The sequence below is a fragment of the Gobio gobio genome (assembly GCF_949357685.1).
Source record: "Gobio gobio genome assembly, chromosome: 11".
NCBI classification, from domain to species: domain Eukaryota; kingdom Metazoa; phylum Chordata; class Actinopteri; order Cypriniformes; family Gobionidae; genus Gobio; species Gobio gobio.
The window spans coordinates 24,757,683-24,774,014 of record NC_137104.1 but is presented as its reverse complement, the minus strand read 5'-3'; the positions used below and the strand labels follow the sequence as shown (position 1 = coordinate 24,774,014).

The following is a 16,332-nucleotide window of genomic DNA, read 5'->3' as shown; positions in this document are numbered from 1 at the left end:
ATCAACTAGCCTACTACAAGAATCGTACTGAAAATTATATATAACGTAAACATCTCATAGAATTTACATAGTAGATTTACATTTAGATTATATATATTATATATTTCTAATGTAAGCCTTTGGATAAGCTTTTCAAGGGGAAAACAGGGCTTGTTGTCACAAGGATTATATCTTAGTAACTTTAAGGTTTTGAGTCAAAAGACCTATAACTGTCTAAGTCAAAACCCTTTCAAATAGATCATATTTATTATTGTAATTTTATTCAAACTAAAATGTCAATATTTCTGATGTAGCTTATGAGTAACAAATGAAGTTGTCACATTTTATTAGGATGAGTTGTGGTGTGTTTTATATGTTATAGAATTTTCATAATTTTGTATATTACATTTAACACTGTTTGCAAATGTTTCATGTTTTATAGTCTATGTAGGAATGTATTATTAAACATCCTCCATGGGAAACATTAACTGAAGAAAATCCAACAAAACACTTGCTTTTACCCCATCATTTAAAACAGATTTACTTATTCAGTGACAGACTGTAAGCAGCATAATGACAAACAACAGGAACATTGATTCTCACCCTGAAATTGTATAGCAAATACAATAAATAAAAAAGCCATATAATTTAATATCATTACATTTAAAGGATCGGTGGTAAATACTTAAAATGAGAATAACTACAGACCCCCAAATTCAAGTACATGTTCGTGCTTACTACAATAATATATGAATTGCCAACATATCCACAAATGCTTGTAATTGTGAGGACAAGTCAGAAATATTTATCTTAGCTTTTTATTTTAGTAGTTGCACAGTATAATTAGGTAAAGATTATTTTCTCTGTTGTTTTATTGTGTATGTTAATATACAGTATAAGTCATAATATTTTGTTTTTGCAGCTATAGATATACACACATTATGATACAGGCATACCTGAAGCATTTATATTTAATTCCAACTGTAACAAAACTCCTGATGCATTTTAAGACTCAGAAAAATTGATAGTGGCATGATACCTGACATTTTGACATCCTCTTAGTCCTTGAAACCTTAAGTAGACATTTTACGAACAGCATGACAGTGAATACATAGTTTTGTCACAGTCAGTCTGGTTCCATTCTTTTATTTCAGTGCATATTGTACGCTATGTTCTGTCTTGTAATGTGTGTATAAAGTGTGCCATGTTTTAAAAAACTGTAGGCTGCTGCAGTTTTGTCATTAAAAAATCATCTTGGGAATAAATAGAGTGGCTCGTTCTTTCTCACTTTCAACTGCCAACCACAGAGTGCATGCAACAATATAAACGGCATGCTATATTATATTGTAATTTTACCTATACAACATTAATGTCTATGACAGGCTTTGCATGGTTCATTAGACAAATGATTGCACTTGTTTTTCCCATAGGCTTTGATCAACAGTTCCTCCATATCCCTGGAGACTGTGTTATTAAATCACTTTGTTCATCTGGGATTGTATTGTTCCATAGTACTAAGGCCTCCTTAATTCTCCACCAATATTACAACATCTACATATATTTATAATATCAAAAATTGTCTCATTAGACATTCTATTTTGCATCTTTGTGTCCTGAAGAGTTAATTAATTGTCCAGCTTCTTTCAATTTGAGAGAGTTTGCATGACAGAGTATGAGGAGTAGATTGTATACATCATCACCAAAATCACATTTTTCATCTAGATCAAAAGGGGGTTGGCGCATTCTGCTCTCAGACTTTATCAATCTAAATAATTCTTCTTGTGAAATGACAATCCATCTATAATTGTTTGGTTTGACGCTACCTTGATATTCCAAAGATGTTCCTCAGGCTATAGCAGCAGATGATTTCCTTAAGCGTTTTCCGCATTTCCTGACTCCTGAAAGCGTAAATGAGTGGGTCGATGACGGAGTTGCACATGATGAGGATGAGGTACATGTTGAAGTGAGACATGAAGCACATGCAGTAGAGGTTCCTGGGGCAGGAGATCATAAGGATGAGGTGAAGAAAGAATGGAGCCCAGCAGACGATGAAAATCCCGAGAAGGATGGTCAGTGTGACGGCCGCCTTCATGCTGGCTCTCTGGTGGATGGAGTTGTAGCCCGGCAGGGCGGCAATGCGTTTGACATGAGAACGTGCCAGCATGAACATGTGGCTGTAGAGGGAGGCCATGAGTGCTAGCATAATGAAGAACATGGAGACCAAGCACACAATGACGGACGTGTTGTCAGAATAGATTATGAAGACGATTCCACAGCCGGTGCAGAAGGTCCAAATCCCCCCGATGATGAGCGCAGCCCGGCGAACCGTCATGATGTTGTGGTATCGCAAAGCATAGAAAATCGTGACGTAGCGATCAACAGCAATAGCTAGAAGACTACACATGGACGCTACCACAGATATGCAGATCATTGAGTCAAAAACGTTGTCCATCTGTCTGATGAAATGGTCCTCCACCACCAACTGGCGGTTAGTGAGCAAGTAGATGACTATGGTCTCCCAGGCGTTGGAGACGCTCACCAGCATGTCGGCCACGGCCAGGCTGCAGACGAAGAAGTACATGGGCGAGTGTAGGTTTTTGTTTTTCACTATGGCACAGATGACTAGAATGTTTTCCAGTAGACTGACGATGCCAAGGATGAGGAACACCTCGGTGGCGATGTTGAGCTGCTCGCATGCTTTCGGCTTGGCATGGGACGGGGTCTCGGTAGCGTTGAGGAGGAACGAAACAGGACTGGAATTGACATGGATGGCCCAGAAGGAAAGAGTTGTGGTCTCTGAAGTGTTCATCTTGAGCAATTGAATGGGAATGTAGTACACTTTTCTTGGAGTCACTGAGATGGCGGATAGGGCATCTTTAACCTGCACAAAATGAAATGGATAATGTTTAATCTAGGAAGAGTTCACTCTTAAAATAAAGGTTCTTTATTGGCATTGATGGTTCCTTGAAAAACCTAAATTACATGGCTCTCTGAAATGCTTGTTACATAATTCTGAAGTCTCTTATAATGACTGTCGTCTTATAAAGATGTAAAACAATGCTTTATAAAGACCGCTCATCCAGGTATTTGAGAACAAGTCTTTTTTCAAGTCTCTTGTATCACACTGCAGACTCACTGATGGATTCTAAGATAATAAATAAACAAATACGATTTTAAAACAGTTTCTGCTAAAAATCTATGTTTCATGTTCTTGTAATTATTGATGTGGTGAAAAGATGTGTAATATGTTATATGACTGTACATCATCCCTTAAATGTCCATTTTGTTTGAACTTGTTCTTTCGTCTAGGCTCAATGCAGCTTGCTACGAACTGTAATTCTTCGCAGAAGCTTTGCATTCAATGAAGTAATAAAATATTTTACAAATCAGTATTTTCTGTCTAATTATTTACTTATGTCCACTTCGTGTCTGGGCCCTGATCACCCTGACAGGGTTTATTTCACGAGTTCACACTTACATCAAATTAAATAGAGTAAAGATTATGCGTATTTGGCGTGCTGTCAGGGGGAGGGCTCCGGGCTCGGAATTTTGGCCAGAACCCAGAGTACCCCCCCCCGATAGAGATAGTCTAGAACTAGACTGCATTTGTATTATGGATTGTGTTTACGTATAATGGGAGTTTATTAAATCAAAGTAAGGAGATGGGGTGGTGGAAGGATGCTAAGAAACTGTGAACGAAAGGAAGGTAAGTCAGCAGTATATATACAAACCTCCTATCGTTGATTAAATTGATTAGCTTAATATGCTCCACCCGTGTTTAATTAGGTTTAATTATCTGAACGTGCTCCACTTGGGTTTAATTAGGTTTAATTATCTGAATGTGCTCCTCCCGAAATTTGTTAATAAAACATCACTTTGTTACAACAACTGGCTGGATGTACATTATCCCTTAATTAACATCCATAGTACCTTAAAATGGAAAACATTCTTTGAAATTTAAGTTTAAATTTAAGTTAAAAAAATTGTTATTTTAAGGACTGAAACTGAAAGGTTTTTTGGGGCAGTGGTTTTCAAACGCAAATTTGTGAACACAGTAACGTCATTATGTGTGAAATTCCAGATTGAAAATTATTGCTTTGGGTAACCAAACATGGTTCTTCTATGGCAGGGGTAGGGAACGTTGATCCTGGAGAGCCACTGTCCTGCAGAGTTTAGATCCAACCCTAATTAAACACACCTGAAGCTAATCAAGGTCTTCAGGATTACTAAAGTTACAGGCAGGTGAGGGTTTTTCTCAGGGTTGGAGCTAAACTATGCAGGGCAGTGACTCTCCAGGATCAACGTTCCCTACCCCTGTTCTATGGCATCGCTGTGAAACCCCCCTTTTGGAAGTTTATTTAAGAAAATGTGAGTGGTGCTCACTCATGCAAGACTCGCAACCAGAATGGTAGTGTTTTGTGTCGTCACTAGAGCAAAACTTTGCTTGCTGTGTTGTGAGTGGTTGCTAGGGGATTGGTGACTGGTCCAAGTGAAAAGTGTCCACTCTCTGACATTCTAGATGTATGCCTATGATCATTTCCCCCTGTTAAACCATTTATCAGGCAAATTTTGGAAATCTGGGCATGTTTTGCAGAAACATTCTAACTTAGAATAATATCTGTTTAGTAACCCTGGTGATTTCACTTAGGAAATATAACTTTTTCAAATCTTAAAACAAAAATTAAGATAGGAAATTTATGTAATACAGCCCCTGATCACTTAGAGTATGTTTACATGACAACAATGTACTTAAAAACGGAAAAGTCTTTCCTTTGCTTGTTTCACATACAGTCAAAAACATTGCCGAAATGATCCCTGTTTACACAGATCAGTAAAAATTACAAAAAAATGCTGTATTATACATGCCAGTAGTTGGCAATGTCATTTTGTAAAGAAACACTATGAGCCTAGTGTGAACATGTAATACGCATGTCAATTTGTACATAGCATAATATAGAACTCAATACAGATTGAAACAAAACAAACAATAAACAGACAAAATGGCACTGCATCATTGATTAAAAGCTATGGAAAACAGATAAGATTTAGGTTTTGATTTCAAATTATCTACAGTTTAGCAGTTCTAAAACTAACAGACAGAGTGTTTACAGTTTTGGTGCTGCTACTACAACATGTTAATCTCTTAGTTTTAAATTTGGCCTTGAACCACTAATAGTCCTTGGTTTGAGGATCTCAGAGACCTCCCCAAGCAATGATCCGACAAGAGATCAGTGAGATAAGATGGGGCTAAGTCATTTAGAGATTTGTAGACCATTAAAAGACATTAAAACCAGTGTAATAAGATTATGGTAGGTGTGATATGTCCATGTTTTTTTGACACCAGTCAGGAGCCTATAGCTGCTGCATTTTGTATCACTTGTAGCCTGGAAAGATTAGCCTTTCCAATTCCCAAATAGAGTCAAGCCTTGAAGTAAAAAGGGCCCTCTCAAAATTCTTATTGGACAAAAAAGTCCTCACATTTGCCAGTGCTCTTAGGCGGAACAAACTAGATGCAGCTATAGAACTGACCTGTATATCAAACTTAAGAGCACTATCCAAGTATACTCCCAAGTTTTTTTTATACAAGGTTTTACGTATTGAGTTCCTGATTCAGAACTCTAAAGATTGGGCCCTATCAAATTAAAAACATGTTGGGAGGAATTACAGTCATACAATATAAGTTTAGAAAGCAGGCTGAAGTCCACACTCGTGAGCCAGGTTTCAGTAATGCACAGTACATCCAGACCACGTGTGGCAAAAAAGTAATTCAGAATAAATGTCTGATCTGGTGTTAATCGAAGCAATTTTCAACTTCACAGATTCATCGTTGACTTGTGTAGCGCCACAGAGGGAACAGAGTTGCCGCAATATAGAAAGGGCTGATGTCAAATCCGGACTGGGAAGAATATTCCAACTGTGGTTCCAGGGAACGCCAGCAGATTGTCCAATTGCCCACAATTTCTCATACAAGAGGTTGCAGCTCCAGCTGGGGTGCTGGGATTTGGGATTTGTGCTTGGTGGCCAGCACATGATTTGAGCTTGGCGGCCACCATGGGAAGAGCGAATGGCAAACGGCAAAGATACCTGCATCAATGCAAGTAGGGGAGAGGGACTGTAATATTATCCTTGCTCAACTCCGTTTAGGAATTTGTCAGTGGCTTTAATATCCAGAAGTGCTGGTTCTGGATATTAATCTTGCACTTTGAATCCCGTTCAGTTTGCGTTTACAGGACCCCAAAGCACCGTTGTTGTGCAAATTGAAGACCGAAACGCATAACATTTTTCCTTTTTAGTTGAAAACGGTGTTGTGTAAACAGCCCCTTAGAGCTTACTTCTCCTCAACAACCCTCATGATTGGAGGAATCATTTATGTCTGTAGCAAAAAGAATAGAGAGTAAGGGTACGTTTACACCACAACATTTTCAACTGAAAATGGAAGACATTTTTTTATGCATATTGGCCATTCATTTACACAACAACCGCGTTTTATTAATATACATTTTATTTAAAACACAACACTGTAAATAACAATGTATAAGTTTTTCACTTCATCGCAAAGTACTTACTTATTTGAATATGAAAAACTGTTACCGAATCATAGCAGTGGGCGTTTACTTACAAGTCATGAATTTGAGTGTTTGAAAGAGAGGGTTGAAAACAGGATAGAAAATTGTTTATTACTTCTAAATTAGGATGTTTTTTATTTAAAAAATCTTGATAACATTATAAGTGGAAATCAGAGAACATTATAAAATAAAAAATGCAGTTCATGACCCTTTTAAATATGTTACAGTTTATCAGTAAAATGTACACTGGTCTTAAGAGGGGCTTCTTCGTCTATCTTACCCTAAGGGTTTGTATAAATCCTTACATTTAAATGTAATTTATAAAAGTAGTAAAGCTTACATTACCAAACCTCACTAAAAAGCATATAGATGACAAAGAATATGGATGTATTCAGGATGAAAAAGCATGTGTCTGTAACAGAAGCTATTGACTAAATAGGGCGTTTTAAAGAAGAAAAGGTGTTATTTTATAGCTTTTCTGCATGTTGCCCACATCTGGAGGACAAACCTTTCAAAACCAGACACAGACGAAACCTAATTACAGTTATGAATTCTTGCCTTGCACTAATTCATCATCTCTCGCTTTATTCTTTGAGATAGCACTTGGGGAAAAAAAGAAGAAAAAAAGGCAAAAAAACCTTAATCCTGCTCCAAGGTTTTCCAGCTACATGCTCGACAATCCTCAAAAGCATATGATCATCCGTTTCGTGACAGATGGCCAGTAGGGTATTGAAACAAGCCCATTGTTCATAAAAACAGCCCTGCAAGTATTTTATTAGTGAATTACTTTTCCTTTAAAAGAGTTGATTTATTGTGTCTTGGTGATCATCGCTCAGGTCTCTGGATAAAGGGTCTTCTATCTGAATGTGTGCGTCAGAAGGCTTTTGCACAATAGTGTGTCATCTACTATCTGATGATAAATGTACCGTAAATGAGTCACTGCCTGACAGACCAAATACAGAGCTTTAGAAAACAAGAAAGTAAGAACTACACATTTTGACAACCTAATCAAATGACTGTGTAATGATGGGCTGATGGTGGGTCTTTGCTTCCTACTAATGACTTAATATGTACTTTAAAGTAAAATGTTTAATTTGATATTATTACAAAGAGCCTTTTATGTGGCTTTTAAAGTACTGAAAGCCACAATGTCGTTTTTTGCCGTTAGAGGTCGCTTGTTCAAAACAAAGGCGTAGCTGGGATGACACTTTGATTTCGCAGAGCTTTTATTATGCCACAGACGGCCGATTCCGCTTCTTCCGCTCATGCATATATGTGGGATAACACAGCATTATTTTATCATATTAGATAAATTTGAGTGTGTTGAAAGTTATGTTCCCTTTCGAGAGTACTCTCGTATTACGTAAGTTAATATTCTCCTTTTCTCGAGAATATTGAAGCCAAACATTATCCTTATAAGACCCAAACAGAGCATACTAGCGTGCTGATTGGCTGTGCTGAGGCAACTGCACGAACCTATGGCGAGGTGGCCGAGGCGTGCAAACCAAACGGGTCGCTTCGCGCCCTAGCACGTCAGCTCCCACCAGAATGGGCGTGGCCTACAGCTATAAATCCCATCTTATGCCATAGGATTCTGATTTAATCTCCTTCAGCTCCTTACATTCGCTGACCTCCGGATTGAGGTAGAAAAGGCCTTCAGTGAAACGAACCACCTGTCTTCACTGGACACCACCTTCAGCTCGCTGTTTCCGCTCCGCCATCCGGCGTGCTACAAATATCCTTTACAAGCTGTGTGTGTGTTCCCCACTGCAACAGACACACTCACAAAAGAGCTGAGGCATTGTTTCAAATGCCTCATATATCCTGTGCCTCGTGCAGAGGCCCTCTCTTTGGCGGGGATCATCACCATGTGTTACGTGACCACGCTGAAGCTGCACTCTCTAAAGACGGCTGCCCGGAGTGTGATGAAATGGCGCTGTCGACCCTACGGGCTATACTCGCCAGCGTGAATGAGAACCCCACCCCCTCCGCCCCCCTTCTTCCTGGAAGTAACGTGCACGACGAGCTGACGAAATCGCAGAAGGCGCCATTTTCAGCTCGTCTCAAATCCTCTGCTTCTGCAGCGCTCTCGACACTCGACGGCGCGAAGAAAACATATATAGTCTTCCCCTTCTTGAGGAAGCGGTCGCTGCACATCTTTGCCCCCCTTCCGCTAGAGGATACCAGCCAAAAGTGACGCACCCTTCTAAGCCCTGCCGCACTACGTTAGCTCTCAATGCCCGTTCTTCAAGTGTTTCAGGCCAAACTTTTCCGCTCTCTGGATGAGTCTAGCCCTGATCCTGAAGCATTCAAAGACCTGAGCAACGCCACTGACTTGGCCTTGTGCACGATGAAAACTGCTGCCCAGACGATCGGCAGAATCTTGGCGAACCTGACGTCATAAGCTATGTGCCATTTCCTTCCGAAGCACTCCAGCTCTGCTTCGGGCCGCCACACGAAAGCACTGCCCCCTTCAGCCTTCTCTTATATTTCTCCCAGTCCCCTCTATTCAGGCGGCAGGAGATTTCAATACTGCAGTCAACGAGCCTGTTATAAAACACGCACGTCTGCACATAAACGCCGTTTTAACGGCGACCCTAATAAAACACAAAAATAGTTTTTTCTAAGGTTCTGACTGTAGGCAGCGTGCCCACTATACAGTATGCACCCCTGCCCATAAGCACTGTTCATTCAGCGCCACAAAATCCCACAAAAGTCCTGTAACGGCCGGATTACCACCACAGACTTCCTTTATATTTCTCCCAGTCCCCTCTATTCAGGTGGTTGGAGATGTCAATATTGCAGTAAACGAGCCTGTTATAAAACACACATGCCTGCACACAAATGCCATTTTAACAATGACCCTAATAAAACACAAAGTTTTCCCTCTGTTCTGACTGTAGGCAGTGTGCCCACTATACAGTATGCACCCCTGCACATAAGCATCGCCTTCGAGGGGCAGGCTTATCAATACACAGTCCTACCATTCGGTCTATCCCTAGCACCTTGTACATTTACGAAGTGCATGGATGCGGCCCTCACCCCTCTGAGATTAAGGGGGGTGCGAATACTGAATTACCTCGACGATTGGCTCATTATGGCCCGATCAGAGGCGCAGTTCATAACACACAGGTCCTCAGCCATCTAAAATGTCTGGGTCTCAGGATCAATACTGCCAAGAGCACGCTGTCTCCTAGCCAGAAAATTTATTTTTGCAGGGAACAGTCATAGACTCGGTGCGGATGAGAGCGCGGTTTACGTCACAGTACACGCTCACTGTCCAGCGCCTAGCGCCGTTGTTCAAAGCTGGCACTTACACTCTTCTCAAACATTTTCAGAGGATGTTAGGCTTTATGGCCTCAGCATCAGCAGAAACTGGGTCTACTGTACATGGGTCCCCTTCAGCTCTGGTTAAAACCTTGCGTCCCGGCTCGCGCGTGATGGTCAGGCCACTTACGCATCAAAGTGAACCACGGCTGTATCAAAGCCCTGGCTCCTTGGAAAGCAGCCGACCGGTACCAGTCTGGTGTGAGTATTGGCACGGTCTCAAAATGGAAAGCGATCTCAACAGATGCATCCAACCAAGGTTGGGGTCCCCTGCACGAAGGCAGGCTCGGAGAGGCATCTGCACATAAACTGTCTAGAGATGAGAGCGGTCGATCTGTCGCTAAAAGCTTTCCTCCCATACATAAAAGGTCACCACAATCTAGTTCGTACAGACAACATGTCAGTGGTATCCTATATATATATATATATATATATATATATATATATATATATATATATATATCTCCTATGGCATAAGATGGGCTTTTATAGTCGTAGGCCACGCCCATTCTGGCGTTCTTTTAATGAATGTATCCAAACAGTTGCTCACCTGTCTTTGGTGTTTCCATGGTTTCTATGGTAACGTATGATGTCATTGACAGGCGATGACGGACAGGGTCCGTGTCCTGGTTAAAATTACTTATTTCTCTGGATTTAAACATTCTTGGAAACATTTGGGATGAAGTAAGTATTACACAAGACAACAAAATATGTAACATTGATCTAGAGTTTTTTGTATATTTTATCCAAAAATCTTTATTTTATATATATATATATATATGCATGTGCTGAATAATGCCTCAAATCATGTGGCTTGTTGAGGAGAAGTAAAAACAGGCACACATGACAGTCAAACCAAAATTTATTCAGACACCTTCAATATTTTCTCACATTATCACAGTTTATTTGCTATAGTTTAGAAAATAGTAATACAATATGACAAGAAGTAAGAGTTAAACTGTGTCTGAACAAATTCATCTTGATAATGTCAGATGACTTTGAGGTATGTAATGGATTACAATTAACCAATCAGCTCTTAAATTTAAGTACACAATAAGATAATACCAATTTAGGTCAACCAATTACCAAGCAATGCTTCATTTAGTTTAGTCTGTGGCGTAAAAGGTCGCATTAGTGATAAAAAAACGAACAAAAACAAAACAAAACATGGTCAGGTAAAGCACCCACAAGTAAAAAAATTATATCTGGAGTCTGAACAATGTTTGGTTTGACTGTATGAGGAGGTGATAAGCAATCACCCAGCACAGCCAACATCATACTAAAACAACCTAAAAAGGCTAAGAACAATGCAATAAATTAAAGAATATGATGTGTTATATTTGAATGACTATAGTCATCTAACTAAGGTCATCTGCAAGATGCACTGCAATGGTGACTCACGCTCATGGCATCAATACACTTGAATGAGTGTGAGACAGCAACAGTGTTTCAGTCCATCTAACATTTCCCCCAGTACATCTTGTAACATGTTCATTGTGCAAAGTAACTCAATTCAATAGGTGACTGATAAACATCAAATTAAATGCATGTTCATCATAATGACTGTGATTTTGAAAAGTCTTCATAGAATTCCTGGAGGTTTTTTCATTAAGTACCCTTGCAATTACAATCATGTCCGTCTTGCAGAGGGTAAGTCTTTCAGCATTTTCAGTTGTTGAAAGCTTAGTTATTATGCATATATAATGTCATTTGAATTTATTCTAATCTGATGGACATCTGACACATTAAAAAGAAAAAAAGAAACTTGTCAAAAACATTACACAATTGTAAAATTATGTCACGTAAAATGAAATGTTTCAGTGTGAATCATTCCATTGCAAACTTTAACAATCTCACATAAAATAAAAAATTATAATAATAAAATTGAAATCCTCTCAGATCCCAGGTGGCAGATAAAGAGAAAATCTGGGATGAACTCTAACACTGTAATTTTGAGATTTGACATTTCAAAGGATTTAATGTTGTTTTTTCTGCCTTCATTGATAAAAGCAAAGCCCACCCACTCCCATTTGTGCAAGGACTTATAAACAATAGATCCAAAGCTAAAATATTCATTTTAGTTTGAACCATGATTCAGTGGCTTCCTGTCTTTCCCATATTGCAGAGCTTCAGCTTCAGAACACTGGGCTGTTTTCTTTAGTCCCATGTCTACTGTTAACGTTGTGTTATAGGGCCCCATTTCAACGATCTGAGTGCATGGTCTGAAGCGCATGGTGCAGGTGCACTTATGCTGCCTTCACGTGCTATCGGAAATTTCCTAATTCCCACTTTAGAAGTCGTGATTACGAGCTTGTTGCATTCAAGTGCTTTGTTGTCGGAGTGAACAGGAATCATGGTGGACACCAGGTTATTCTTGCCTATTTATTGGGAAAATCTTATTAACACCAACATCATATGTAGTGTCCCATGCACCGACAACCATATAAACATTCCAGATAGTCCGCTTAAATTTCTGCTGATTCTGTAATTTCAGTCAAATGCAGGCTATTTTCGCTGTGTACCAAACATACAATACGCTTCATATGATTACTCTTACATGTAAATATGTACTACATTAATGTCAAGATAAGATGACCTAGCTGTTTTGGGAAAAAAAAACAATAAAACCACACCTGCCACAGCAGTAGTTCTCCCCGCCACCATGTTTAAAGCTTATGACACGCCCATCTCGGGAATTGGGGTATCAAAATTATTTCCGAACTTCCCAGTGGTAAACACGACATCAGAGGGCATTAATGTGCAATTTTTACCTAGGAAACTCGTATTTACGATAATTCCGATAGCACGTGAAGGCAGCATTAGGGCGTGTCCAAATCCACTTTTCCTAGTTTAATGATGGAAAAACAGTTGGTGCGTCAGGCACATGGTCCAAAAGGGTTGTATCTAGTCTCTTAATGAGTCATGGGTGTGTTTTGGGCGTAACTTGCAATAAACCAATCAGAGATGTGGATCTGTAGTTTCCCGCAGCATGCAATACGAAGAGAGTAAATGTTGAAATTTAGTGTAATTTTATGTGATTTTCAATATTAATGTTGGATATTTAGAAGGGTTTCTATTGTTTTTAAGTTTTTGTGGTTACCATTTTGCAGAAGAGTGGAGCTTAATTGTCTTTAACATGTTGCCTCTAGTTATTATCTAACATAGGAACTTAATAGGATCTATTAAGTTTGTTCAACAAAACATGAGTGTTTAAATAAACTTGTTTTAGTCTTGTTGTATGGTCCTAAACAGTGTTGGGGGTGACGCATTACAAGTAACGCGAGTTACGTAATCAGATAAGTAAAGTAATGCATTACTTTTGAATTTACAACAAAATGTCTGAGTCACATTTTTAAGTAAGTAAACCAGATCGCTTCGTTTTCCCATTTACGACTGACACTTTTCCTGTCCCGATATTGAGAGAAATCTGTGTAAACATCACAGCGTCAGTTCTGGCAGGTCACGTTAGTCAAGCTTGCATCAGCAGACTGTCAGCTGATCACGTCTACCTATAGGAATACGACGTCTATCACAGCATATATAAACTCCTTCAGTACTATCAGCAGCTATCGCGTTTCTCCAGAGCTCATTTACCCTCCTCCAGCTCCAGCTCGTCCTCATGTCCCGTCAGGATCTGGTATTCTGATTCCCCTTGAATCAGATTAAATTCCCAAATTATTTTGTACATTAAATTTTGACGTTAATGATATCTGCAATACATTATGTTGGTTCTGTTCTGTTTACCCTAAGGGGGGTTATTGTTGCTCTCATGCTCTTATCCATGCTAGGCTACATGGATGGACAGGGAGTTCTTGCCCAGAACAGAACCATACCGCCAATCCAAACTGTATGCTAATTGTCAATCATCTTTGACGATAGTTGTCCTGACAGAAATTATGGTTATTGTAGTTCTAGATAAATGTGAGCATGCATTTACTCATCTCACTTGCACAAAGTAATTAGTTACTTTTTTAGGGAGTAACTCAAAATTGTAACGCATTACTTTTAAAAGTAACTTTCCCCAACACTGGTCCTAGTGTAGATGTTGTCCCTAATTTAATTACGTTTCATTGACCAAACTATTTTTTTGAGTGTAGAGTGTCAAATGTTCTCCAAAGGAGATACTGTCAAAATGCATGATTAATTTTGCCTGTCAATGCTGCCAGATGGTGTGGTTACAGCCTCTTCAAGCTGGGAATAGCAGGGCCTTACTGACCAGCAAAACCTTGACCCCTTAAAAAGAAGCACTTGGCATGTTATTAAAATGCATTTAGATTTAATATATGTCTTATATTCTATAGCTAAATTCATTACCTTAAAATGTATAAATTTGGAACTTGGTGGTTGTGTGTAATATTAACACAAAAACGCACAGATGCACAACTTTGAAAGTCATATCCAAAGTAAATTGAAAGTAAATATCCAATTTCAAGGTATGATTTGGTATAACATCCTCTAGTTTTCAAAGAAACGGTTTAATTTGGGGAGATCATCATTTTGGCTAGATAACTGTCACAGTTATGTTCAGTTTAGTTTGAAATCAACTTTGAAATTGAGATTTAGTTCCGTTTTCTGTTGTGTCTGTATTAGTTCTCTTTGTTTTATGGCAACTCATTTGCTCTGTCACAGGGTGTTTTGGTGACGGTTCATGTTCATGTTTCATGTTTTCTATTTATCATGTTCACTGTCACGTTTCTCAGTTGTCATGCACTTCCTGGTCTTGTCATGTGATTCCCTTGCCCTGTGATCCTGCCATGTGTTCTTGTCATGTCATTGGTTCATTGTTTAATCATTGTTCACAGATGTCCCTTGTTCTGTCATTAGCCCATGTGTATTTAGCCCTCATGGGGTCTGTTATTGAATGTGTAACCCGCTGTGTTGGTGAGTGTTTTGTCAAGCCAAGTTTGTTTTGCAAGTCTTTTGTTTTATGTATTGGATATTGTAAATAAAGAACTGCACATGGGTTCAGCAACTTGCCTCGTTAGTGGACATATGTTACACTATGTATAAATATTCCCTGTTATGTTTATTTTGTTGTCGGTTCATGTTATTTTTAAGTTAATGAGTTGTTATCTTTGAGTCATTGAGTAAAGTAATTTCCTGTTTATTCATCTTCGTTGTGTGAGTTTCTACTACAAAGCCTTTTGCGTTTGTGACAATAACACCATTTTAGTCCTAGAAATGTTTTTTAGAATGGAAGAAGAAACCATGCAGTCAAATTAGAGATTCACTGAATGGAGAGGCTCATAGATGGCATCTATTCCTCAGGCAACATTTATATTGCTAATTTAGCTGTCAAATAAATCTTTTGAGTTTAAAATAAACTGCTTTCCCTACTTTTGTAGTGTTGTTTTTTTTATTATTATTTTTTTTTACCCCAATGGGCAGCCCTACTCCCACTATCATAGAAAAACAAACTCTACACCGATGTGTAGATCAATTTTGCCGATTACAAAAATGACTTGTGTTTGTTCAAAAAATAGTTTGCGAGGGTTTATCTGAAGCACTACTAAATGTAGATGGAAAGTGTGCACTTGAAGAGAATTTGCTTCTTTATGTAATGCCTGCATGCTTTGCTTTTTTTTCTTCACACTTTATTATGTGTAATTTATTTGTAAAAGAAGTGTGCAGAAAATAACTGTAAAAGCTGTCTGAGAGCATTAACCTTGTCTTCATAATGAAGTTATATTTTGCATGTACACACACAGTTTTCCTTCATCACAGACTACTTTATAGTTCATTATACATTCTGTCTTTATTTCTCTTTGACAAGCATAGCTCATTATTGCACAAATAAGCACTGCACAGATAAAATGATGGTAGATTAATGTCTATTAATATACTAAAAAAGTACCAAAAAGTGTACTTGCATTTATAAAATATTGTGACCCCAAATAATCTTTTTAGAAGCTTTCTGAAGAATGTTTACACATGCTCTTAAAAAGTAAAACCTTTCTATTCACCATTAAAACATTACATAAATTTCACTTTCATAAAGGGACTTTATTGCAGCTTTATTTATTACATCAAATGTTCATTATTTTTCTAACAATCACTGATGCAACAAGGGCTGCTAAAAAAGGGTGAGTCATCTGGATTACATAATTCAATTAATATATATTGCCAGCTGTGCACTACACTCAAAAAATGTACTTGTTGAATTTACTTAAAAAAGCAGCGTCAAGTGGTTCCACTCAACTATATTGAGTACTTTTTTTACAAATAACAATTTAGTTATATGAACAAAATAAATTCAAGTAAAACTGACAACGTCTTTGAGTAAATACAAACATAATATTTATATTTGCAGTTTACTTAATAATGTTATGTTAAATTGATAAAAGTTTATTATGTAAGGTGAACACATTTATCAATTTAATTTACCTTATTAAATTAACTAATTGCTCTACAAGTGTAAGTGGAAAACAACATCTTTCCCTTTACTTAAAAACACTTAAAT

The 16,332-nt window shown here is 38.3% G+C and overlaps 1 protein-coding gene across 1 annotated transcript in view; it reads right to left on the bottom strand.

Moving 5' to 3' along the window:
• Positions 1-499: 499 nt before the first annotated feature.
• Positions 500-16,332, bottom strand: part of mc5ra (melanocortin 5a receptor) — a 30,916-nt gene continuing 15,083 nt past the window's right edge. Inside the window, exon 2 of the mRNA XM_079829523.1 lies at positions 500-2,860. Within this exon, the coding sequence (XP_079685649.1) occupies positions 1,799-2,788 (990 nt within the window). The 5' untranslated portion in view covers positions 2,789-2,860 and the 3' untranslated portion in view covers positions 500-1,798. The remainder of the gene's footprint in view (positions 2,861-16,332) is intronic.